At 42.4% G+C, this 26886-nt stretch overlaps 1 protein-coding gene across 6 annotated transcripts in view; it reads left to right on the top strand.

Moving 5' to 3' along the window:
- The window catches only part of LOC117355087, a 118187-nt gene extending 93310 nt beyond the window's left edge, over positions 1–24877 (top strand). For all 6 annotated transcript variants that reach the window (XM_033933099.1, XM_033933096.1, XM_033933093.1 and 3 more), the window contains exon 3: positions 24275–24877. In XM_033933099.1, coding sequence (XP_033788990.1) covers positions 24275–24647 — 373 coding nt within the window. In that variant the 3' untranslated portion in view covers positions 24648–24877. The remainder of the gene's footprint in view (positions 1–24274) is intronic.
- Positions 24878–26886: the final 2009 nt, after the last annotated feature.

Genomic DNA, 26886 nt, shown 5'->3' with positions numbered 1-26886 from the left:
TTGGACCTAAATATTTAAGCCACTTCAAGCCTGAAAGCTTTTGAAGTGGTGTACATGCAGGTGTACAATAGGTATTTTTCTATTTCTGGAGGGCTCACAATTACAAAAAAAAAAAAAAAAAGAGTTAAAGTGGGATTTGAACTTGCGTTTCTTGGTTTATAGCCTACTGCACTAACCATTAGGCTGCCCCTCTGCATGGATGTCTGTGTGGCCATTTTCTAAGAATGCTGCCATACAGATGTCCATGTTCCTTATTTTCCCTTGTTCATAATTTGGACATTCCAGTTTGTTAAAAAGCTATTCATGCTGGACATCCCAGTACATGGATGTTGTGACATGCAACGTTATAAGGTATTGATTGGCCTTGCACCTAATTGTCTTGTGGATTCATTCACATTTGTTAATTCAAAGCACTCTCGCCATACACATGCTGTATTTACCTTTCATTCAGTCAAAGGTTGTCAATATAAAAAATATAAACATTTTCTGTCATTTCAAGCTGCAATATGGGATAAAGATCTGAATTCTCTAATAGTGACCTCTTGCTTAAACACTTTTCCCTCCGTATTTGCGGTTTCAGCAATTGCGGTTTCGATTATTCACGGTTTTTAGCTTGCTGGCTTCTCCCCACAAATTACATCAGCTTGCATAGAGAAATTGCTGGTTCCAAGCATTTACAGAGAAAATTGCTGATTCCCAGCACTTTCTTCACCATGTTTTGCCTCTCCTTCAGGTACAGGCCAGGTCTCCCACCATGTTATTCACGGTTTCACCATATTCACAATGGTTTTTAATAGAAAACAGCGAATAACATATGAAAAAGTTATTTGCAATTTTTCTCTATTTGCGGTTCTGTTAATCCCCTATCATAGTGAATACGGAGGGAGAAGTGTATCAGCATTTCAGGAGACAATTGAAAACGTATTTGTTTACAAGATTCTTAGGAAATTAATGTATTACATTCAACTGTATATGTGCAGTTTTCTTATTCTATTTTGTAAACTGCATAGAACTTAATGGTATTGCGGTATAGAAATACATTTTTATGTTATGTTATGCTTGTCACTGTAGCAGGGAAAAGTCAGAAACTATATGATCCAGAAGGCACTGGGATCATTAGCTCAGGAAACAAAGGAGCTGAAGAAAATCTGGGGCAGAATCTCCTTATGTAAAGGAGTTATAGTAGCCCAATAGACCCTAAGATAATGAAAGGGAGTATGTATGTGTCTCTTTAAAGCAGTGGTTCCCAACCATGTCCTGGAGGAATACCAGTTAGTCAGGTTTTCAGGATAGCTATAATGAATATGCATTGGACAGATTTGCATGCTTGTCACCTCCATTATATGCAAATCTGCCTCATGTATATTCATTAGAGCTATCTCAAAAGCCTGACTGGCTGGTGGTCATCCAGGACAGGGTTGGGAACCACTGCTTTAAAGACTGGGGGAGAGGTGTCCAGGGAAGACAGTTGATGAATGTTCAAGCAAGTTGTTCTTCATGGTTCCACCCAGGAGGTTAAATGCTTTGTTGCAGAGGAGAGATGTTATTTCCCCTGCAGGAAAGAAAGAAAGAGCCTCATCTAAGATTGGAAAGAGTATTCTGAGAAGCCCTGCAATAAAACCTTGCCATGGGAATTCAGAGAAGAAAGGATAAGTTTTGCCCTGAATTAGGAGCCTTGAGAATGCTGGTGCTAACTTCTGTTGAACTCTCTTCTAGAGATGATGGACTTTAGATGAAATATTGTTGGAATGAATTGTACGTAATTTTGCTTTGAGAGCAAATGCTATGGTAGTTTGGCTGTACCGTATTTTTTGTTTGGGAATGGATATGAGGAGATTTTTGGCAAAAGGAAGCCATGTGTGTAGGATCTTCTCCCTTTACTTGCTTCTGCCTTAAGCAGAGGGGTATAGCAGAATGTTGGCAAAAAAAAATGGTGTTGTGCTTGCTGCTAGTATTTGGAATGGCTGTGTGAAAGTAAAACAGCTGAATTAAAGGATATATATTTGGATAATGAAGAGGGAATATTCAATATTTTGAACCCGAAAGCAGTAGAAGATCACTAAGAAGCCTTTGGGATTAAAATGATGCAGCAACCAAGGGTTCTTGTTTGTACCTGCCCCAATGGAGGGGCAGCATTATCAGCCATGAACAATTAATTTGCATAACCAAAAGGATGCTGGGAAATTATTTATATCTTCAGTGGAATTGTGTGCTAATTTATGTATAAGAAGAATAAATTAAACGGGAAGAAGAATTACTGAATGCTTTAATATTCATATGGATTACTGTGAACTCCAGACCCCAAGCCTTGATTATTGTATTTTCTCCATAGGTTAGTGTTGGCAATGTCAGCTGGATAGGCAGATACCTCTGCTTTATTGTAGTGAGGAGCCCTTTTCCAATTGCCTGAAATCTGTTCTCATCACAATATCCATTTCACATATTTTCAAACAGGAAATCTTGACATATCTTTTGTTTGGTTGTCTGAGATGTTCTGATGTGGACATCCCTATTCTGACTTGGACATCCTTTTGAAAATGTCCCTCTTTGTTTTTAAGAAATGACCTAATTTGAATTTAAGACCCTCCAAGTCAATCCCAGTGAAGTACACCTATAAACCTCTACTTCCTCTACTTCCACCAAATCAAGCATGGAAATTAAAATCTAATGCATGTGCTGGACTAAATGGTGGAAACAATTATAAAAAAATAAAATTGTGGAACACGTAGACAAACATGATTTAATGAGATAGAGTCAGCATGGGTTTAACTGAGGGAGATCTTGTCTCACCAATTTGCTTGACTTCTTTGAAGATGTGAATAAACATGTGGATAAAGGTGAGCCAGTTGATGTGTATCTAGATTTTCTGAAAGCTTTTGACAAAGTTCCTCATGAGAGGCTCCTGAGAAAATTAAAGAGTCATGGATTAGGTGGCAAAATTCAGTTGTGGATTAGGAGTTGGTTATCAGATAGAAAACAGAGGGTAGAGTTAAATGGTCATTTTTCTCAATGGAGGAGAGTAAACAATGGAGTGCCGCAGTGATCTGTACTGGGACCGGTGCTATTTAACTTATTTATAAATGATCTGGAAATTGGGACGATGAGTGAGGTGATTAAATTTGCAGATGACACTAAACTGTTCAAAGTTGTTAAAACACATGCGGATTGTGAAAAATTGCAGGCAGATCTTAGGAAATTGGAAGACTGGGTATCTAAGTGGCAGATAAAATTTAATGTGGACAAATGCAAAATGATGCACATTGGGAAAAACAACCCGAATCACAGTTACCGGATGCTAGGGTCCACCTTGGGGGTTAGCGTCCAAGAAAAGGATCTGAGTGTCATTGTAGACAATACGATTAATCCTTCCGCCCAATGTGAGGTGGCAGCCAAAAAAGCAAACAGTATGTTAGAAATTATTTTTTAAAAAAAGGGATGGCTAACATGTTATAATGCTCCTTTATTGCTTCATAGTGCGACATCACCTGGAGTATCATGTTCAATTCTGGTCTCCTTATATAACAGCATTAGAAAAGGTTCAAAGAAGAACGACCTAGATGATAAAGGGAATGGAACTCTTCTAGTATTAAAAAAGGGATGAGTAACATGTTATAATGCCTCTGTATTGCTCCATGGTGTGACCTTATCTGGAGTATTGTGTTCAATTCTGGTCTTCTTATCTCAAGAAAGATATAGCAGCACTAGAAAAGGTTCAAAGAAGAGCGATCAAGATGATAAAGGGGACAGAACCCCTCTCGTATGAGGAAAGACTTGGAAAAGAGACGTCTGAGGGGAGATATGATTGAAGTCTACAAAATCCTGAGTGGAGCAGAACGGGTACATGTGGATCAATTTTTCACTCCATCAAAAATTACAAAGACTAGGGGACACTCGATAAAGTTTCAGAGAAATACTTTTAAAACCAACAGTAGGAAATACTTTTTCACTCGGAGAATAGTTAAGCTCTGGAACGCATTGCCAGCAGTTGTGGTAAGAGCAGATAGTATAGCTGGTTGTAAGAAAGGTTTGGACAATTTCCTGGAGGAAAAGTCCATAGTCTTTTTAATATATTTATTTATTAGGTTTTCATATCAATTCACAAGAATAAATCTTCTATTCCATGTAACACAGAGAAAGAAATAATTTTAACCATTTAAACAAAACTTGTCAAAATCTATATATATAAAATCGGAGGTATGTATGTGTGTATGTGTGTGTGTATGTGCCGCGATCACGCAAAAACGGCTTGACCGATTTGAACGAAACTTGGTATGCAGATCCCTCACTACCTGGGATGATATGTTCTGGGGTCTCGTGGCCCACCTGCACACGTGGGCGGAGCTACAAACATAAATTCAGATTTCACCCATTCATGTCAATGGAAAAAATGTAAAAAGCTGCCATTCTCACAGTAATTCAAAAACGGCTTGACCGATTTGAACGAAACTTGGTATGCAGATCCCTCACTACCTGGGGTGATATGTTCTGGGGGTCTCGCGGCCCACCTGCACACGTGGGCGGAGCTACAAACAGAAATTCAGATTTCAACCATTCATGTCAATGGAAAAAATGTAAAAACATAGAAACATAGAAACATAGAAATAGACGGCAGATAAGGGCCACGGCCCATCCAGTCTGCCCACCGCAATGACCCTTCCCCACCTAACCCAGTGAATAGATCCCACGTATCTATCCCATTTGGCCTTAAAATCAGGCACGCTGCTGGCCTCAGTGACCTGAAGTGGAAGATTATTCCAGCGGTCAACCACTCTCTCAGTGAAAAAGAATTTCCTGGTGTCACTGTGCAGCTTCCCTCCCCTGATTTTCCACGGGTGCCCCCTGGTTGCCGAGGGACCCATGAGAAGGAAGATATCTTCTTCCACTTCGATGCGACCCGTGAGATACTTGAACGTCTCGATCATGTCTCCCCTCTCTCTGCGTTCCTCGAGTGAGTAGAGCTGCAACTTATCCAGCCTTTCCTCGTAAGGGAGATCCTTGAGACCAGCGATCATCCGGGTTGCCATTCTCTGCACCGACTCTAGTCTCAGCACATCTTTTCGGTAATGCGGCCTCCAAAATTGCACACAGTACTCCAGGTGTGGTCTCACCATGGATCTATACAATGGCATAATGACTTCAGGCTTACGGCTGACGAAACTCCTGCGTATGCAACCTATGATTTGCCTTGCTTTGGAGGAAGCTTGCTCCACTTGATTGGCAGCCTTCATGTCCTCACTGACGATCACCCCTAGGTCACGCTCTGCTTCAGTTCTTGTTAGGATCTCGCCATTTAGGGTGTAAGTCTTGCATGGATTATGGCTGCCCAGGTACATGACTTTGCATTTTTTGGCATTGAAGCTGAGTTGCCAGGACCTAGAGCAGCGCTCCAGTAGTAGTAGGTCGTGCATCATGTTGTCGGGCATTGAGTTTTTGTCTGTTGTACTCTTGGCCACTACATTGCTTAGTTTGGCGTCATCAGCGAATAATGTTATTTTACCTCGGAGACCTTCTGCCAAGTCTCTTATGTAGATGTTGAACAGGATCGGGCCCAGGACGGAGCCCTGTGGCACTCCACTGATCACCTCCGTCGTTTCGGAGGGGGTGCCATTCACCATTACCCTCTGAAGCCTACCCTCAAGCCAGTTCCCAATCCATTTCGTCAGCGTGTCGCCCAATCCTATAGAACTCATTTTGCTCAGCAACCTGCGGTGTGGTACGCTATCGAATGCTTTGCTGAAGTCCAGGTATACGATGTCCAGGGACTCCCCAACATCCAGCTTTCTCGTCACCCAGTCAAAGAAGCCGATCAGGTTGGATTGGCAGGATCTCCCCTTAGTAAATCCATGTTGACGGGGATCACGTAGATTCTCCTCGTTCATGATCGTATCCAATTGGCATTTGATTAGAGTTTCCATTAGTTTGCTCACTATTGATGTGAGACTCACCGGTCTGTAGTTTGCTGTTTCCATCTTGGAGCCTTTCTTATGAAGTGGAATGACGTTAGCCATTTTCCAGTCCAACGGGACGTCACCTATACTAAGGGAGAGATTGAAGAGTGCGGATAGCGGTTCCGCCAAGACATCACACAACTCCCTGAGCACCCTGGGGTGTAGGTTGTCAGGCCCCATTGCCTTGTTAACCTTGAGATTTGACAGCTCGCAGTAGACACTGCTGGGCGTAAACTCGAAATTACTAAATGGATCAGCTGAGTCAACCCTTGTCTGCAGCTGAGGACCAAGTCCCGGCGCCTCGCGGGTGAAGACTGAGCAGAAGTATTCATTTAACAGTTGGGCTTTCTCCGAGTCCGTTTCTGCATAGTCTCCCCCTGGTTTCCTGAGGCGTACTATCCCACCTGAGTTCTTGTTCCTGTCACTGATATACCTGAAAAAGGATTTATCTCCTCTCTTTATGTTCCTTGCTAAAGACTCCTCCATGCGGAATTTGGCCTCCCTAACTGCTGTTTTGACTGTTTTTGACTTGGTCAGATAGATTTCCCTGGAGTCCTGTTTCCCTGATTGTTTGTAAGAGATGAATGCTTTTTTCTTCTCCTTGATGAGGTCCGAGATCTCCGTAGAGAACCATTGTGGCTTATTGTTCCTACTCCGTTTACTTACCGATTTAACATAGCGGTTTGTTGCTTCCTGTATGGTGGCTTTTATAGTTGACCACATTTCTTCCACGATATCGGTTTCTGTTTGGCTTTGTAGCACCTGGTGAACGAAGTCTCCCATTTCTTTGAAGTTTGTGTCCTTGAATTTAAGGACCTTGGTCAGTGTGGTAGATTTAGTGAAACCTTTTCTGAGATTGAACCATACCATGTTGTGGTCGCTGGAGGCCAATGTGTCGCCCACCGAGACCTCTGTGACACTTTCTCCATTGGTAAGTATCAGGTCTAGGATTGCCTGATCTCTTGTTGGTTCCAACACCAGTTGCCTTAGTCTTGCTCCCTTCAAGGAATTTAATAGCCTCCTGCTGCTGCATGAAGCAGAGGAAAGCGTGACCCAATCCACATCAGGCATGTTGAAGTCACCTAACAATACTGTGTCCCCACGCAAGGTGATATTCTCTATATCTCCGATTAATTCCATATCTTGGTCATCCTGTTGTCTTGGGGGTCTGTATACTACGCCAAGATACAAGCATTTGTCCTTCCCTCTGGCCAAATTTACCCAAAGGGATTCTCCAGTGTACCGTACATCTGTGATTCTGGTGACTTTAATGTCATCTTTAGTATATAATGCTACACCTCCTCCCATTTTGCCCTCCCTGTCCCGGCGAAGCAAGTTGTAACCCGGTATGACCATGTCCCACCCATGGGAGTCTGTGAGCCAGGTCTCAGATATCGCCACCACATCCAAGTCGGCATTTATCATTTCTGCTTCCAGTTCCAGGATCTTGTTTCCCAGACTGTGGGCGTTGACGTACATAGCCCTCCATGTTGTATGTTTGTTATGTCTCAGTGGGGACATTCCTGCTATAGCAACTAGGCCACCTTTAGCATTATTTGCATGTCTCGTATTCTTCCTAGACCCAGAGCTGCAATGTGCACCTTTCCCGGACTCCCCATACCCAGAACTACAGTTTATGGCTAACCCAGCTAACCCAGCCAAAAAGCTGCCATTCTCACAGTTATTCAAAAACGGCTTGACCGATTTGAACGAAACTTGGTATGCAGATCCCTCACTACCCGGGGTGATATGTTCTGGGGGTCTCGCGTCCCACCTGCACACGTGGGCGGAGCTACAAACAGAAAATCAGATTTCACCCATTCATGTCAATGGAAAAAATGTAAAAAGCTGCCATTCTCACAGTAATTCAAAAACGGCTTGACCGATTTGAACGAAACTTGGTATGCAGATCCCTCACTACCTTGGGTGATATGTTCTGGGGGTCTCGCGGCCCACCTGCACACGTGGGCGGAGCTACAAACAGAAAATCAGATTTCACCCATTCATATCAATGGAAAAAATGTAAAAAGCTGCCTTTCTCCCTGTAATTCAAAAACGGCTTGACCGATTTGAACGAAACTTGGTATGCAGATCCCTCACTACCTGGGGTGATATGTTCTGGGGGTCTCGCGACTCACAACTCTATGTTACTTGCTCAAGGGTGGGTTCACCCAAGAATTTATATGTTCTTGCTCCAGGAGGTTGTTTATAATCACGTTTTGCGTTAGTTGTATTGTATTCATTTTGTCAAATATTTCACATTATAATTTGAATATTGTACTTTTTATTAAGCTGTAAAAAAATAATTTCATTCACCACTATAAAGTATCTTTATTTGAATCCATTTACAGTGTTATTGCTATAATTAAATACCCGTGCAACGCCGGGGCATCAGCTAGTACAGAAATAAAACTTTTATCCCTTCCTTAGACCACAATGTGGGTGGAGTGATAATCACATAATAATGGAGATAATTAAAGTAATAAGTTCAAAGGAAAAAAGCTTAGTGTGAAATTGGTTACCAACTAATAATCCATTACTTAATCAATCCTTTTAGCAACTCCCTCAAATGGTCTGGAGAAAAAAAGTATACTTAATTCCCAAATACCTCATCAGACATTTACAGGATAAGCTAAAAAAAACGTAGCCCCCAATCTCTTGACATAAAGAAAGAAAATCTTTTCTTCGCTCTTGAGTAACTTTTGAAACATCTGGATACATCCAAATACATTGTTCTCCAAATAGTTTTTGAGAGTTCTTAAAGTATAATCTTAACATTATATTTAAGTCTTGCTCAAAAACAAAAAATATTAGAAAAGTAGCTCTTTCAGTGTCTACATTCAAAGTTTGTCCCAAAAGAGCGGTGACGTTCAAGTCCATAATCTTTTATTGATAGAGACATGGGGGAAGCCACTGCTTACCCTGGATTGGTAGCATAGAATGTTGCTGCTCCTTGGGTTTTGGCCAGGTGTTAGGGACCTGGATTGGCCACCATGAGAAAGGGCTACTGGGATTAATGTACCATTGGTCTGACCCAGTAAGGCTATTCTTATGTTCTTAACCAGTTCTTTCATGTCCAAATGGGAATAAACAAAATCCATCACTGCACATAACATAACTTTTGTACCATGTTCCTTGTTAAACTCCTGTCCCCACGTCTTCTAAAAGGGGTTCTATCTGAAAAAATTCTTAAATATGAATATAAGAATAGCCTTACTGGTTCAGACCAATGGTCCATTTAGCCCAGTAGCTTGTCCTTGTGGCCAATCTAGGTCACTAGTACTTGACAAAAATCTAAATAGAAGCAATAATTTAGCTAAAATTGGGAAACTGGAATATTAAAAACAGATAAAAGCTTAAATGCTTGTCCAGCATGTAATTATGGTTGGATGTAGAAGTCATCTTTCATAAGAACATAAGAACATAAGAACTGCCATCTCCGGATCAGACCTTCGGTCCATCAAGTCCGGCGATCCGCACACGCGGAGGCCCTGCCAGGTGTACACCTGGCGTAATTTATAGTCCACCATATCTTTATATGCCTCTATTAAGGAGATATGCATCTAGTTTGCTCTTGAAGCCTAGGACGGTCGATTCCTCAATAATCTCCTCTGGGAGGGCATTCCAGGCGTCAACCACCCTCTGAGTGAAGCAGAACTTCCTGATATTAGTCCTGAACTTGCCCCCCCTTAGCTTCATTACATGTCCTCTAGTCCGTGTCAAATTGGACAGTGTAAATAATCTTCTCTGCTCTATTTTGTCGATTCCTTTCAGTATTTTGAAGGTCTCGATCATATCCCCACGCAGTCTCCTTTTCTCAAGGGAGAACAATCCTAGTGTTATAAGTCTATCCTCATATTCCAGTCTCTCCATACCCTTCACCAGTTTTGTCGCTCGTCTCTGCACCCTCTCCAGCAGTTTTATATCCTTCTTTAGGTAGGGAGACCAATGTTGGACGCAGTATTCCAAGTGTGGTCTGACCATTGCCCTATAAAGCGGCATTATAACTTTCTCCGATCTACTCGAGATTCCTTTCTTTATCATGCCCAACATTCTATTTGCCTTCTTTGCCGCTGCCGCGCATTGTGCCGACGGCTTCAGGGTCCTATCTATCAGTACACCCAGGTCCTTTTCTTGTTCACTCTTCCCCAGAGTTGCACCTGACATTGTATACTCGTATTCCTTATTCTTATTTCCTAAATGCATTACCTTGCATTTCTCCACATTGAACTTCATCTGCCATTTCTCCGCCCATGTTTCTAACCGACACAAGTCGCTCTGGAGTTTCTCTCTATCCTCCTGCGATCTGATCGCCCGGCATAGTTTTGTATCGTCTGCAAACTTGATGATCTCACTGGATGTTCCTTCCTCCAGGTCATTGATATAAATATTAAAAAGGATCGGCCCAAGTACCGAGCCCTGGGGTACTCCACTAGTCACTTTCTCCCAGTCGGAGAACTTCCCATTTATGCCCACTCTCTGCTTTCGGTTTTCCAGCCATTTGCCTATCCATCTTTGTATATCTCCCTCTATGCCATGGCTTTGTAGTTTCCTGAGAAGTCTTTCGTGTGGAACTTTGTCGAACGCTTTCTGGAAGTCCAAGTATATTATGTCCACAGGCTTCCCACTATCAATTTGCTCGTTCACGGTCTGCTTAAATGGAAACACTTGTACTTCCTTCCAATAAAATAATTTCTTGTGGAAGATTACTCCACAGCTGAGGCTTGAAAGGGTTGATTAGAAGTAGACTTTAATCATGCTCTTCTGTTACAAGAAAAAAAAATGTACTTCATAAGATACTTTGATATGAATTTAACAACTCAAACAAAACAGAGCTGTGGAAACCAACAATATTCAAATTCTTCATTTTATTTCTTCAAAAACTTAAAATATTGTCCACATTTGTGCAGAATGGACCCAACACGGGCTATATTTCGACAAACCACCTTCCTCAGGGATTTAATGAAGGATGTTAGCTTTGTAAAACCAAAAAGGAAAAGATCTCTCTATTGTTATATTTCTGCAACTTTAATATAGTGAAGATCAAACTCATTTTTGAGTATTAATCCTGGATTGTCATGTTCCAACATTGGTCCACATGTTTTTGCCCATTCCTGACAAGATGAGGAAAGTATTCTTTTTATGCAACCCAATGGAGTACTCTTCAAAACTAGTTAAAAGTGTTTATTCCACTAAAAGGCATTATGTGCCAATTTGCTGACCTTTTATTTCTACACAATAATGGGTAAAAAGAAAGCCTAAACTTTATCTGCCTTTTTGCAGCAGCAGACTCTCAGCAACAACCATCTGGCACAAGAAGAATGTAGAGAATCTTTGAACAATGTAACAGTTATAGGTGTCATTTAATAAAGGGGGCAATTTCCCCATCCCTTAATGCTCCAATTCTGATACTGCATTGGCTTACCTTCCCCAACTACTATTATAACCTCTGTACCCCTTGCACTCCAAACTAAGTAGGTAAAACTATGACAACGGTAACAGTTATGTCTACAATCCTTTTTTTCCTTCAATAACTAGTCCAATTTCACTTTGCCAATCACACAACTGACACAGAGCTTCCCAAACTTTTCAGCTGCTCCTCACAGGGTACACATACAACCTCTTACCTGGAATCTAATCTCTAGACTTAACATTCCCATTATATGAACAGGGCAGTATATGAACACCTCTCCTCTGGTCCCTCTCCTTTCTCTCCTCACTTGTGGAGAAAGAGTGACAATAAAACAAATTCATAGCAGGGTCCTGCACTTTGCACTTGTTTCCTTGGTGCTATGCTATGCTAAAATTGTCTTGTATTCTATATTATCTCCAGAGAATTCAGCATGGATTACAGCAAGAAAAAACTCTTAATAGAACCTCCCCATAAAAACAATCTATCATAAAATTATCAACGAATTTGAGAGACTGATCTCTCAAACATGTTTTCAGCAATTTCTGAAAAAGATAAGATGCCAATAACCTGATATGAATAGGAAAATCATTCCAGATCGTTGCTCCAATGTAACCAAGAGACAATTGATAATACTTTTTATACAATATTTGAAAATGGAATATCCATTTGAAATAATGATAATGGGATATCCACATGAGATAAGTCAGCAAGACAAATGCAGGGACTCTGGGTGCTCAGAAGGCTCAAAAACCATTTTGAATTTCTTTTGTCATCGCTGCTGCTGTAATACCTATATTCTCTATTCTCTTATTCCTCTACAACAGCTTATGTTGGACATGGATGAGAAGGGATGGGAACCTCCAAACCCAACCATGTTGCTACCAGAGGAAAGCTAGTGTGGAAAAGAAGCATATTAGTGATGGTGCATAGGTAGAAGCTTAATATACTTAATAGCAAATCCAATTGTGGATGTATACTGAAAAAAAGAAGAGTTTGTGACCTAATCAACAGTGTCATGCATTCAGTTTTCATGTTTTTGAACCAGAGGAAAATGCACACCGTGATCAGAAGCTTAGGCAGGTTTTGACATCAGGGGAAGCAGACCTTTTGCAAGGCTAAAGGGTCAATTTGCATAGGTGCCATTTTCTTCAAACTCCATTTGTGGGAGCTACCGCTCCTCTTTTGCCCCACCTAGCTATACCTTAGAGAATGACATGGGGAAAAATTCTGTCCCCGTCACTGCCCCGTCCTCGGACTAACATCCCCTTCACCGTCCCGTCCCCACCTTCCCCTTCACTGCCCTGTTCCGCCATCCCCTTTACTGCTCTGTCCCCATCCCCGCCGTCCCCTTCACCGCCCCTTCCCCGTCCCTGCAGCATCCATACAAGCCTCCGTACTGCAATATTTAGCTTATTCTTTCCTTATAAATCAAAGTTCTGGCTGCTGAACTAGAGAAAGAGATGTTCAGCTGGGAGGGCTTTGTTTATAAATTTTTATCAACACAACTAATATACTACTATATCCTAAAGCAAAAAAAAAGAAAATAAATAGAATATTTTTTTTTCTACCTTTGTTGTCTGGTTTCTGCTTTCCTCATCTTCTCATTCAATTCCTTCCATCCACTGTCTGTCTTCTCACTGCATCTTCCATTTGCTCTGTTACTGTGCCTCTCCTTTCACCCCCCCCCCAATTGGTCTGGAACCCATCTTCTTCCCTCCGCTCCCCCCATAGTCTGGCATCTCTGTCTTCTTCCCTTCCAGCGTCTTCTCCCCATTCTCTGTTCCCCATTTCCCTTTAGCTTCTTCTCCTCACTCTGTCTTCCACATTTCCCTTCAGCATCTGTTCCTCTCCACCCTCCTTCAGCGTCTGTTCTATTCCTTTCCACCACCACCCTTCCTTCTCACCACACCCTTCACCATCTGTTCCTTTCTACCGTCCTTCAGCAACCCTCACGCAGTCCGACCATCTCCCTCCCTCCCTCTTACCTTCGTGGCATGTTACAATGTAATTTGTGCAAGCCACTGGAGCCTGCGAGCTCAGTCCCCGTCCCATCCCCACAAACCATCTCCCATTTCTAATACCTTCCCTATGTATCTGGCATTGCCCCCCCGTGTCCATATACCATCCCCATTTATGTCCCCTTTATGTCTCTGTCCCCATGCACATAATTTCCCCTCCCATGTATGTCCCCTTTATGTCTCTGTCCCTATGCCCCCATGCACATAATTTCCCCTCTGTTTCTGTTACCTTCTTGTGTCCAGATTTCCCCTCTCTTCCTCTTCCACACCAATGTGTCTCTTCTCTGCAACCCCATCTAGCTTCTTTCCCTCTTTCTTCCACCTCCCCTCCTGCTTCCAGCATCTGGCTCACCTGCCTGTCCTCCCCTTTCTTTCCTGCTGTGGGTTTGTTTCTTTCCCTCTTTATTCCCATGGCCCAGACTCTCTTTCCCTTTCACTCCCTCCTTCCTAGTATGAGCCGGGAACACGCATGATCATGGATTGCGCGGTCCAGCAGCCCCCTCCCGCCCGATTGCAGTGTTCTGCCATCTCCCTCCTTCCACCTCACCTTAGGTGCTGACTTTAATTATTTTTCTCCCAGCCACATGCTTTCAATAAACAGTGCATGCGCGGCTTGAATTGTTGAATCTTCTCCTCTGACGCAACCAGAAACAGGTAGTTGCATCAGAGGAGAAGATTCAACAACTCGAGCAGCCGTGCGCATGGCTTATTGAAAGCGTGCGGCTGGGAAAAGAATTAAAGTCGACACCTAAGGTGAGGTGGAGGGAGGGAGATGGCAGGATGCGGGATGTGACGATCGGGTGGGGATGCTGGACCGCGCGATCCGTGATTGCTTCACTGCGGAGATAAGACCATTCACCGCTCCACGGGGCAGTGAATGGCCTTGTTCCCATCCCCGTAGCAACCACTAATTTTTCTCTCCCTGTTTTGGTGGGTTACCCATGGCTAGCCATGGGTAACAACCACCGTGTCATTCTCTACTATACCTCTAACCATGATACTGATTTCTTGGTCTTATTGTTTTCATACATCTCCTTTTTTTTTTTTTTTACAGGATCCCTATTCATTTCACTTCATAGGAAATGATCCCAGGTCCAATGTCTTGCCAAGATTGAAGGGCTTCTTAGCACACTCTAGTCTACATGATTCACTTAATGGATGACTACCTGGGTTGGATCTGTTTAGAATTAGTTCTCAACCACTGGAACTTAATTTCACATAAGTCCAAAGCAAGAAATTCTGAAGTAGAATATTAGAGCCTTTATTATGATGTAGTATTAGATTTCTGTGATGTATTAGTAGTAGCAAACAGAACACATCTTAACTCAAGGAATTTGGTAGCTCAGGTTGTTGGCACAGGATAACAAAGCCATTTATTCTCTAGGTCCAAAACTGGCTCTTGCTGGTACAAATCAAATGTGCAATAATATTGAAAGATGTTTGGAGACCTCAGCAAGGGGTCAACAGAAACAAGGGGGTGCTCTCAAACAGGCAAGTATCCACATCATTGCAAAAATGAGCAGTCACGATTTGGTGTTAATTGGCATTTTTTAGTAGAGGTAGTAAGAGAAAGGCTATGGAGACTTTATTATCCCATCACAAATTTCATGTAAATAAATAAACTAGACTTGCTCTGAAATCTATGTTCAAATATTATAATTTCAATGAAATTTTGTACAGTGGTGAAAAATAGGGAATAGTGAAGATTTCAAAAACAGACTATTAGAATATTTTAGCTTGTGTGAAAATGAGCATAATAAATTCTTGAATGAAGGATATAAGAAGTTTGGAGGCGATAAAGAACCAGACATTGAGCATTATATGGAGTTTTTGATATATAAATTGAGATCTATTGGGAAGGTTTTGGGTTGTGTGATGGAATAGATATGCAATTATATGGAACAGTAAAGAAATGGGTGAATTTGAGGAGGTTGAGGAAGATGATGTTGTGCTCATTGGGGATTATTTGGTAAGTTGCAGAAAAGGTAGCTCCACTGATGAGTAAGCTTGTGAACAAATCTCTGATAAATGGTATATTTCCAGGTGGATGTAAACAATAGATAGGTCTGTGGAGGGGCATTGTCAATAGGACCTCTAAGTCTGAGGCTGGACATTGTGGGCAAGACATCCACAAACCCAGTAGAAAAAAATGTCCATTTTCAAAACTGCCAGACATCTATCTCTAATTTTTGAAAATGGCCTATGTATAAGTTTTGGTCTTTAGGACATCTATCTTTTTTGGCCATTTTCAAAAATAAAAATGGCCACATGAAAAACTCACAAAAGCAAGTTTTGTAGACGTACCTAACTATCTTGTCTGATCATGGCAGAGGAATCCCCATCAGCTTAGCCAGTTTGTGGGATTCCTGCTGGCTCAGCTGATGAGAACATAAGAACATAAGAATTGCCGCTGCTGGGTCAGACCAATGGTCCATCATGCCCAGCAGTCCACACACACGGCGGCCCTCTGGTCAAAGACCAGCGCCCTAACTGAGACTAGCCCTACCTGCGTACATTCTGGTTCAGCAGGAACTTGTCTAACTTTGCCTTGAATCCCTGGAAGGTGTTTTCCCCTATGACAGCGTTCCAGTTTTCTACCACTCTCTGGGTGAAGAAGAACTTCCTTACATTTAAACTTTATCCCCTTTCAACTTTAGAGTGCCCTCTCGTTCTCCCTACCTTGGAGAGGGTGAACAACCTGACCTTATCTACTAAGTCTATCCCCTTCAGTATCTTGAATGTTTCGATCATGTCCCCTCTCAATCACCTCTGTTGAAGGGAGAAAAGGCCCAGTTTCTCTAATCTTTCACTGTACGGCAACTCCTCCAGCCCCTTAACTATCTTAGTCGATCTTCTCTGGACCCTTTCAAGTAGTACTGTGCCCTTCTTCATGTACGGCAACCAGTGCTGGACGCAGTACTTCAGGTGAGGGCGCACCATGGCCCGGTATAGCGGCATGATAACCTCCTCTGATCTGTTCGTGATCCCCTTCTTTATCATTCCTAGCATTCTGTTCGCCCTTTTCGCTGCCGCCATATATTGCATGGACGGCTTCATCGACTTGTTGATCATAACTCCCAAGTCTCTTTTCTGGGAGGTCTCTCCAAGTACTGCCCCGGACATCCTGTATTCGTGCATGAGATTTTTTTTACCTACATGCATCACTTTACACTTATCCATGTTGAACCTTATCTGCCATATTGATGCCCATTCCTCGAGCATGATTATGTCACGTTGCAGATCTTCGCAATCCCCCTGAATAACTTCGTATCGTCCGCAAATTTAAACTAAACTAAACTAAACCTTGGGTTTGTATACCGCACCATCTCCATAGTTGTGGAGCTCGGCACGGTTTACAGGATTTGTAATGAGGAAGGAACTCCAAGGAAGGGCTAGAAGAAGATCAGAGGAGAGGAGAATGTTAGAGGGCTAGGATGTCAGAGGAGGGGGGAGTGTTAGGTTTTAGAGAAAAGCCAGGTTTTCAGCTGTTTACGGAAGGGTTGGAGAGCACTCAGGTTTCGAAGGGGGGGGAGGAAAGGTTGTTCCAGAGCTCGATGAATCTGAAGGAGAGGGAAGACCCCAGTTTACCTGGGTGGGAAATGCCTTTTAATGAGGGGAAGGATAATTTTGATTTTTGGGTAGGTCTGGTGGTATTAAGATTTGGGGAATTCCAAGAAAGTGGAATTAATGGAGGAAGGATGCCGTGGAGGATCTTGAAAGTTAGGCAGATGCATTTGAAGTGAACTCTGGAAGTTATCGGGAGCCAATGAAGCTTGGAAAGGAGCGGTGAGACGTGATCGAATTTACTTTTTGCAAAGATAAGCTTGGCCGCGGCATTTTGGATCCGTTGGAGTCTGTGAAGGTTTTTCTTTGTTAGGCTTATGAAGATAGAATTGCAGTAGTCCAATCTGGAGAGGATGGTGGATTGGACAAGAACGGCAAAATGTTTTTGGTGGAAACAGGATCTTACTTTCCTCAGCATGTGTAGGCTGAGGAATTTAATCACTTCACTCATCGTACCAATGTCCAGATCGTTTATAAAGATGTTAAAGAGCACGGGTCCAAGCACCGAGCCCTGCGGCACCCCACTGGTGACGCTCTTCCAGTCCGAGTATTGTCCATTTACTCCCATTCTGTTTCCTATGCTCCAGCCAGTTTTTAATCCATGTGAGTATTTCACCCTCGATTCCATGGCTCGCAATTTTCCGAAGTAGTCGTTCATTTGGAACCTTGTCAAACGCCTTCTGAAAATCCAGATATACAATTTCGACTGGGTTGCCCTTGTCTGTCTGTCTGTTTACTCCCTCAAAGAAGTGCAGCAAGTTCATCAAACACGATCTGCCTTTGCTAAAACCGTGCTTACTGGTCCTCATCAGCCCATGTCCGTCAAGATGATCAATGATGCAGTTCTTTATCAGTGACTCTACCAAGTTTCCTGGTACTGAGGTCAGACTCACCGGTCTGTAGTTTCCCGGATCTCCCCTCGAACATTTCTTGATTGGCGTAACATTCGCCACCTTCCAGTCTTCTAGAATCTTTCCCGATTTGATCGACAGATTGGCTATTAGTTGAAGCAATTCAGCTATGGCCCCTTTCAGTTCCTTGATGACCCTCGGATGGATGCCTTCCGGTCCCAGGAATTTATCGCTCTGAAACACCCCCCCCCCCGCATGCCTCCCACAGCCCCCATCATTTCTGGACCCCCCTCCCACATCCCCTGGTCCCCTGTAACTTCCACAGACAAATCAGCAGGAGGGAAACCCACTCCCTCCTGCCTACAGGGCCGCATGTTGAGAATGATGGGCCTTCCCCCTCCCAATGCATCTTGGGATACAGTAGGAGGGGGCCTAAGGAGAAAAAAAAGGCTTCAGTTGAAAATGCCCACAACTACTTCAATTATTGGTCATAAAAAAATTCTACTTGTCATTTTAGAATCCCAAAAACTCAATAATGTCCCAAACACTAATTTTAAATATGTCCAATTAATCAATTGTAAATTTATAGCTCTTTAAAAGACACCATCAACATCTTCTGGTTGATCGCTGGAATAGTCTTCCACTACAGGTAATTGAGGCCAACAGTGTGCCTGATTTTAAGACAAAATGGGATCGTCACATGGGATCTCTTCACAGAGGAAGGTAGGGGAGGGTCATCGGTGTGGGCAGACTGGATGGGCCGTGGCCCTTATCTGCCATCAGTTTCTATGCTTCTATGTTTCTATTTTAGACAGGACATTACAGGGGTGGGGAGATTATGGTAGAGGAAATGATACAGTGGGTCTGACAGCAGTGAGTGGGAGTTAAGAGTTGAAAGCAGTTTCAAAAGAGTGGGCCTTTAGCTTGGATTTGAACACTGCCAGGGATGGAGCACAATGTATTGATCCAGGCAGCCTGTTCCAGGCATACGGTGCCGCAAGAAAGAAGGGACAGAATCTGGAGTTGGCAGTGGAAGAGAAGGGTACGGATAAGAAGGGCTTTCCCAATGAGTGGAGATCACAGGGGGGAGCATAGGGGGAGATAAGTGAGGAGAGATATTGGGGGGCTTCAGATTGCATGCACTTGTAAGTCAGCAAGAGGAGTTTAAACTGTATTCAGAAATGGATGGGGGAGCCAATAAAGTGACTTGAGGAGAGGGGTAATGTGAGAATAGCGGCTCTCATGGAATATGAGTCATGCAGCAGAATTTTGAATGGATTGAAGAGGTGAGAAACAATCCCTGGGCCAACCGGAGTCTTAGGCCTCCTTCCCAGTGCATTCTGGGATGCACTGGGCGTGGCCTAAGGCATCTCTCTAGGCAATAATACTTTCAACAATGAGAGCCTATACTCATATACCTACAACATACTCCTCATCCCAATAGAATGTGATTCCAATGACATCCCCCAGAGAATCACCAATAGCATAGACAAGATAGAAACATGGGCCACACTCATAAAGCTCAAACAGAACACAGCAATAACAAAAGTACTGTGGTTTCACAGTTCCCTGCAAACAGTCCATACAGCCATCACCCTGCTCTCAGGAACCAAACTAGAAATCAACAAAACCTCCAAAATACACAGGTTCATACTGAACTCAACCCTCTCATATGAACCCCAGATCTCCAACATACAAAGAAAAATCTTCTATAGCATGAGACAACTCCAACTGATCAGATCTTTCTTCCATAGTCATCACTTCACAGTACTGACACAGATGTTAGTACTGTCTCAACTGGACTATTGTAACTCAATTTACGCAGGTATAAATGCCACCCTCATCCGCAAACGTCAACTGATTCAAAACATGGCAATATGGCTAATCTTCAGACTGAAAAAAATTGATTCCATATCACCATACTTCAACAAACTTCACTGGCTACGAATCATTGCACACATCAAATTCAACATAGAAACATGATGGCAGATAAAGGCCAAATGACCCATCTAGTCTGCCCATCTGCAGTAACCATTATCTCTTTATCTCTCTGAGAGATCCCATATGCCTATCCCAGGCCTTCATGAATTCGGACACAGTCTCTGTTTCCACCACCTCTTCCGGGAGACTGTTCCATGCATCTACCACCCTTTAAAAAAGTGTTTCCTCAGATTACTCCAGAGCCTATCACCTCTTAACTTCATTCTATACATAGTTTCCTTTCAAATGAAAGAGACTCGACTCATGCACATTGTATAATTCCTCTGGAAATGGCCAGATAGATCCTTTATGTAATCCGCCTTGAACTGCAAGGTAACGGCGGAATAGAAATCACTAATGTAATGTAATGTAATATTATATAGGTATTTAAACGTCTCTATCATATCTTCCCCTCTCCCGCCTTTCCTCCAAAGTATACAGTATTAGATCTTTAAGTCTGTCCCTATACGCCTTATCACGAAGACCACACACCATTTTAGTAGCCTTCCTCTGGACCAACTCCATCCTTTTTATATCTTCTAGAGCCTGGGCCAATCAGGCCTTAGGCTTCGGCGGGATGGGCCGGGAAGGGGCGGGTCTGCCTCATTTCGACGAGGCGGGCCTGCCGGCTGGACGGGCAAAACCCTTCTGGCCAAAAGAAAAGGTTAGTTTGGTGGGGTGAAGGTTTGGGGGCTGTTAGTGCGGGGGGGGGAGGGTGCATCTTTGGGCAGGAGGGATTGGGCACCCTCCTGCCAGCGATCGATATTGTCGGGGGGGGGGGGGGCATCTTCTGGCAGGAGGGTTTGGGCACCCTCCTGCCAGCAATCGGACAGTTAAAAACGCTAACGCACCGTGGTAAAAGGAGCCCTTAGTCTTGTTAATCATCCCTTTTTAAATAATTACTAGCATCTTGTTTGGTTTTTGGCTGCTACCATGCACTGGGCAGAAGGTTTCAGCATATTATCTACAATGACACCCAGATCTTTTTGGGGGACTTTGAACCCCAAGGTTGACCCTAGCATCTGGTAACTATGATTTGGGTTATTCTTCCCAATGTACATCACTTTGCATTTGTCCACATTAAATTTCATCTGCAATTTGGATGCCTAGTCTTCCAATTTCATAAGGTCTGCCTGTAATTTTTCACAATCTGCTTGAGCTTAATGTAATGTGATGGAATTACATTAGTGACTTTTATTCCGCCTTAACCTTGCAGTTCTAGGTGGATTACAAAAGAGATAAGAGGGAATTGGGTTAGTCTGTTCAAAAGATATGAGAAAGTGTTGGAGTGCAGGTATCCATTACATGCTGTTAAGAAATGTACAGTAGATGGAAACTGTTGGATAATTATATGTTTAATGCTGCAGGTACAAAATAAGTATCTGTATATAATATGTAAACTGCTTTGATTGAATGTACAGAAAGACAGTATATCATGTCTCATCCCCTTAATGTTTAAAGGGATGGGGTTTTATCGTAAGCTGATGGATTTTGAGGTAATGTATGTATTCAGTACAATAAATTTAAACTTTAGAATATAGCCTGTTCTAAAATGAGATGGACAGCAATGTACTGCAAACATCCAGCATAAACATCCATTTTACAAACTGAAATGTCCAAATTATAAATGGGGAAAATAAAAGGCATGGCCATCTGTGTGACAGATAGCATAGGAACATTCACCTTATAAAACAGGCTGAGAATCAGAGGACCCAGGTTCAAAATTCACTTCAGCTATTTGTGATTTTTTTTTTTAATTGTGAGCCCTATTGTACCTGAAAGTATACCACTTTAATAGCCTTTAGGCTTGCAAGTATCTTATATTTTCATGTACAGTCAGTATTTTTTGTCTATGGAGTGCTTGATTAAGAATTGGCTATAATATCTGAAGCTGTTGTAGAGTCTGATCTCATTTTCAGGAGGGGGGGAGGCAGCAACTACTGGAGGATTGAGGTGTTGTGCCTTAATCCCTCCAGTGGTCAACTGCTCAGAGTACCTTTATATAACCTGGACGTGACAAGTGACAAGTCTAAATAGAAAAACATCAATCTTTGTAGGCTTGGACTCTTCCATTTCTGTGATTGAGGTTGGACATCCATATTTTGGGCCCTCTCTAGTCCCATTCAGGACACGCTCAGATCATGTCCCCTTGCCACATGGACCTTCTGCATTGTTAGAGTGTGGTGCAGTGGTTAGAGCTACAGCCTCAGCATCCTGAGGCTGTGTGTTCAAACCCCATATTGCTCCTTGTGACCCTGGGCAAGTCACTTAATCATCAACTGCCCCAGGTACATTAGATAGATTGTGAACCCACTGGGACAGATAGGTTTGAGTACCTGTATGTAAACCGCTTTGAATGTGGTTGTGTAACTACAAAAAGGTGGTATACAAGTCCCTATCCCTTATCCCCTTAGATGTCTATTTCCTGCCATTGTAAAATTGGGATGTGGATGTCTAAATGCCAGTTTTCAGATGTCCAAAACAAGAATAGAGCTCCTAAAATAACCACCATAAGAGAAATGTCAGCAGAATTTGAATGATACTATATAGGCAGTAAGGAAATCCAAAAAAGTCCTGACATGATCATGTTTCAAGCAATATAGAAACATAGATGCATGATGGCAGATAAAGGCCAAATGGCCCATCTAGTCTGCCCATCCGCAGTAACCGTTATCTCTTTCTCTCTCTAAGAGATCCCATGTGCCTATCCCAGGCCCTTTTGAATTCAGACACAGTCTCTGTCTCCACCACCTCTTCTGGGAGACTGTTCCATGCATCTACCACCCTATCTGTAAAAAAAAGTATTTCCTTAGATTACTCTGGAGCCTATCACCTCTTAACTTATATCATTATCTATCGATTATTCCTATATTACTATTCATTTTCAATATTTTGTTAACTGGATCGAGTCCCTTAGGGGAATGATCCAATATATAAACTTAAGAATTAGATTAGATTAGACTATGCCCTCTCATTGCAGAGTTTCCTTTCAAATGAAAGGACTCATGCGCATTTACATTATGTAGGTATTTAAACGTCTCTATCATATCTCCCCTCTCCGCCTTTCCTCCAAAGTATAAAGATTGAGATCTTTAAGTCTGTCCCCATATGCCTTATGATGAAGACCAAACACCATTTTAGTTGCCTTCCTCTGGACCGACTCCATCCTTTTTATATCTTTTTGAAGGTGCGGCCTCCAGAATTGTACACAATATTCTAAATGAGGTCTCACCAAAGTCTTATACGGGGGCATCAATACCTCCTTTTTCCTACTAGCCATATTCTAGCTTTCGCCATCACCTTTTCAACCTGTTTGGCCACCTTAAGATTATCACATACAATCACACCCATGACCTGCTCTTCTGTCGTGCACATAAGTTCTTCACCCCCTAAACTGTACCGGTCCCTAAACTGTATAATATCTCTGAATCAAGGAAATCTTCAATCACACAGCAAGACCTCAGTGTCAGTATTTGGAAGATATCTCTAATTAGGGTTACCAGATTTCATTTCTAAAAAAAAGAAGGCATGTGACCCTGCCTCTTTTCCACCCCCAGCCCCCCCTGAACGAACCATCTTGTCTTCCTTGAGATAGGGGCCACATCTGGAGGGCCTCCAAGCAGATGTGGTGTGGTGATTCTCCCTGGCACCTGGACATTCCTCTAAAAAGAGGACATGTCCAGGCTTTCCTGGACATCTGGTAACCCTATCTTTAATAAGGTTATAATGCTAGAAATACAATCATGTTGGAAAGGGAATGGGGCTTGTAAACTGCCTTTTTAAGGTTGTATATTCAAAGTGTTTTACATATACAGGCACTCATTTTGTACCTAGGGCAATGGAGGATTAAGTGACTTGCCCAGGATCACAAAGAGCAGCACTGCCCAGGATCACAAAAAGCAGCACTGGGATCCCACAACCTCAAAGTGCTGAGGCAGTAGCTCTACCACTAGGCCACTCAGAATTTTATGGACTTCCTTACTAGGATACTTCTTAGTGAAAATTGATCAGGTAAGTGTACTATTTGATTTAAAGTTTTTGATTTTTGAAACTTTGGACACGTTCTGAATACATGCACACACACACATACATTTCTCTCACTCTCTCTCTCTTTGAACTAGTGATGAGATCTAGATGTGAGCAAGTGTTTTAAGGCATGTTTTCTGAAGCTCACTATTCTATGAACTTCCTCAATCCTTTATAGACATAAGTGGTATGTGAGAATATTTTTCATGGCTTATTCAGTTATGTTTAAGTTATTTTCATCTTCACTCCAACATATCAATGTAAGAGGATAATAAATGATCCTGAAACATTATGACCTTTAACTGGTACAGGTCTTAAATATTTTTTCTTTAAATAATATTTCTTGTTTTGAGAGGGGAGTATTAAACAAAACCTTTATCTATAAATGACTATTTCATATACTTGTTGTGTGCTCATTTTATATAGTTTATTAAATGAACCCAATTGTCTTTTTTCTTCATTTTAAATACACAGAAGAATTTGCCACAGCAAAGAGCCACCGAAGCCTGCAGAAAAATCATCTTCTTCAACCAAAGCAGCAACAGCAGCTCCAGAGAAAAAACTTATTGCTTCAGTGGACCTCACCGGTTTTCATCCTGATGAAGTTACAGCAAAACTAAAAGAGAGAAGCATTATAGTGTCAGCCAGGCATGAGGACTGTCGTGATACAGATGGAAAGAAGCAGTACTGCTGCAAGAAGTACTCTAATATGTTCACCTTGCCCCCTGATGTGGATGATGAAACTATCGTATGCTGTCTAGAAGATAACACCCTGAAAATCAAAGCTGCTTGTACCGGTACACAAAAAGAATCTGAAAGGTGCCTTCCTATCTTAAGCAAATGCTAAATCGTGGTTCTGTTCACCAAATCTTTTTGGAAAAGGCCAGATCTTTTAGGAAGTAGGGTAACTGAAGGTGGTTACTTATACAGTTGATGTCGCATACCTTTTCCATCTTGCTGGTCAAGATGGGTGCTTTTGTTGAGACACATTTGGCAGCTGTACATCCTCATGGAAATCCTTTCCTTTTCCTTTTTGTGTTTAGCTTCTGAAGTAGGTACTGGATTTCAGCCAGGTTGAAGCAGAAAATAAAAATCCTAAAACTGTAAAATGAGACTTGACAAAACAACATCTCTGATAATAAGTTGTTTGAGTATGTGCCTGATGTATGACTGGGGGAAGTGTGAATGAAGAAGGAGAGAGTGAATATGACCTGGGCAAACTGTTCCCCTGTAAGTCATGTTCCAAAAAAATAAAGTAAAATATCTTGCTAGAGGTATTGCAGATTATAGCTGGGTGACCAAATTTTCATGCCCCTTATGCATTTAAATGTAAGTGCATACTTAACCACAAAAGTACCCAGCAGGGTGCCTTTGCATTAGTCTGTATGTGGTATAGCATAAAAATACAAGGGGATGTATATATAGGTGAAGCATAGGTGGGGTGTGGACGGGGCTTCCACTTATATGTATAACTTACAGAATATTGTAAGTTATTCTAGGACAAGCAGGCAGCATATTCTCATGTGTGGGTGATATCATCCATGGAGCCCAGTATGGACAGTGCAAAAAGTGTACTGTCACTTTAAGAATTTTCAAAGTCTCAAGACTGCCCGTACCGAGCATGCACCGGTGCCTTTCTCCTCAACTTCGGCTCATGGGACCATCAGTTTTCTGTGGAGCTGAAAGCTGTTTTTGCATAGAGTCCTCCAAGTGCACTAAAGTTTTGATATATTTTTGCCTTCCCGTTCTTATTTTTTTCCAGTTTCTTCATATTTTTTTCTGTTTCTCCTTTAATATCTCTACCCAGTTTAAAGCTTTTATTTTTCTCCATTTTTTGATTTGGGGTCTTCAAGCACCTCGGAGCCTGTTTTCAGGCCGGGAGCTTCGACTGATTTTCAGTATTCCATATATTCAAATCTCCCCAGCCCATTGAATCCTTTGACCTCGGTGCACTCAGTGTAGCAGGACCATCTCAACCATTGATCCCTATATTTGGTGCTTTCAGTTCCTTGATCCTGCCCACCATTCCAAGTCCTGCTCCCACTGTTCCACGCTTCAAAAGAGGTCACTAAAATTGAGGTATCTCCAACACGAGAAACTCTTCAGATTCACCTCTGTAGCATCAATGATGTCAGTTGCCTCAGATGCAGACACCCAAAGACCATCTTCTGCTTCGGTACCAATGTAATCTTTGGCACCGAGGTCCTTCTCCACTGCCACAGTACCGCCTCCCATAAGCATTCCTCCCCTTCACATCACCTATCGGTGTCTTCTCAAGTTTCAACACCTTTAATAAACAAATTCCCAATCACCATCATTCCAGGTGGTGTCTCCTCTGAGGCATGCCTCTTCATTGAGGTCACCAATGCCTTGACACCAGAAGCAACTTTTATCATCTGTACTGACAACAGCCTCAGTACTGGTGCCATCTATTCATGACCAGATTAAGAAACTGGTACAGAGAGAGTTGGCTGTGGTGCTCCAATCACACCAGAGCCAGGTACTGACTATGACAGCTTCAAAGTCAGTCCAGTCTAAGCAACTCTCTCATTGTGCCTTGAGGGCCAGGTCTCGTACTCCGCACCATTGATGCTTGGTACCCAGATGACACTCTTCATCAAAAGAATGTAGTTCTACTTCCCGTTCAGTAAGCTTCTCCAGCTGGTATCAACACTCTGGGACATCTAAGAGATGTGATCAATGCTCTCTGGCTTCACATCAGCGTTCTTCTCGACATTCACCTTTACCTAGACATATAGATCAGTATGACTCAGACTTGAGCCATCGCTCTTCCCCTGATCTGCCAGACCTTTCAGCTGAGGAATTCTATGGCCTTGAGTCTGATCCAACCCCTCTGACTTCTCAGAAAAAAATTTCTACCTGAGATCTTATCTTTTACAAAGTTTATCAGGCAAATGGGCCAGGCTCTTCCAATCAAGATGGAGTTCAAGACAGAGCCTTGAGCAGACCTATTTGAAGCCTTAGATTTCAAGGACTGGCCATAATATTGCCTCAAATTCCTTTTTCAAAACCTCATGAGGGATGCCATGTTTAAAAACTGGGAATTACCCCTCTTAGTGTCTGTA

This window comes from Geotrypetes seraphini, chromosome 2 (genome assembly GCF_902459505.1).
Source record: "Geotrypetes seraphini chromosome 2, aGeoSer1.1, whole genome shotgun sequence".
In the NCBI taxonomy this organism is placed as follows: Eukaryota; Metazoa; Chordata; class Amphibia; order Gymnophiona; family Dermophiidae; genus Geotrypetes; species Geotrypetes seraphini.
This window is presented reverse-complemented; position numbering and strand designations above follow the sequence as displayed.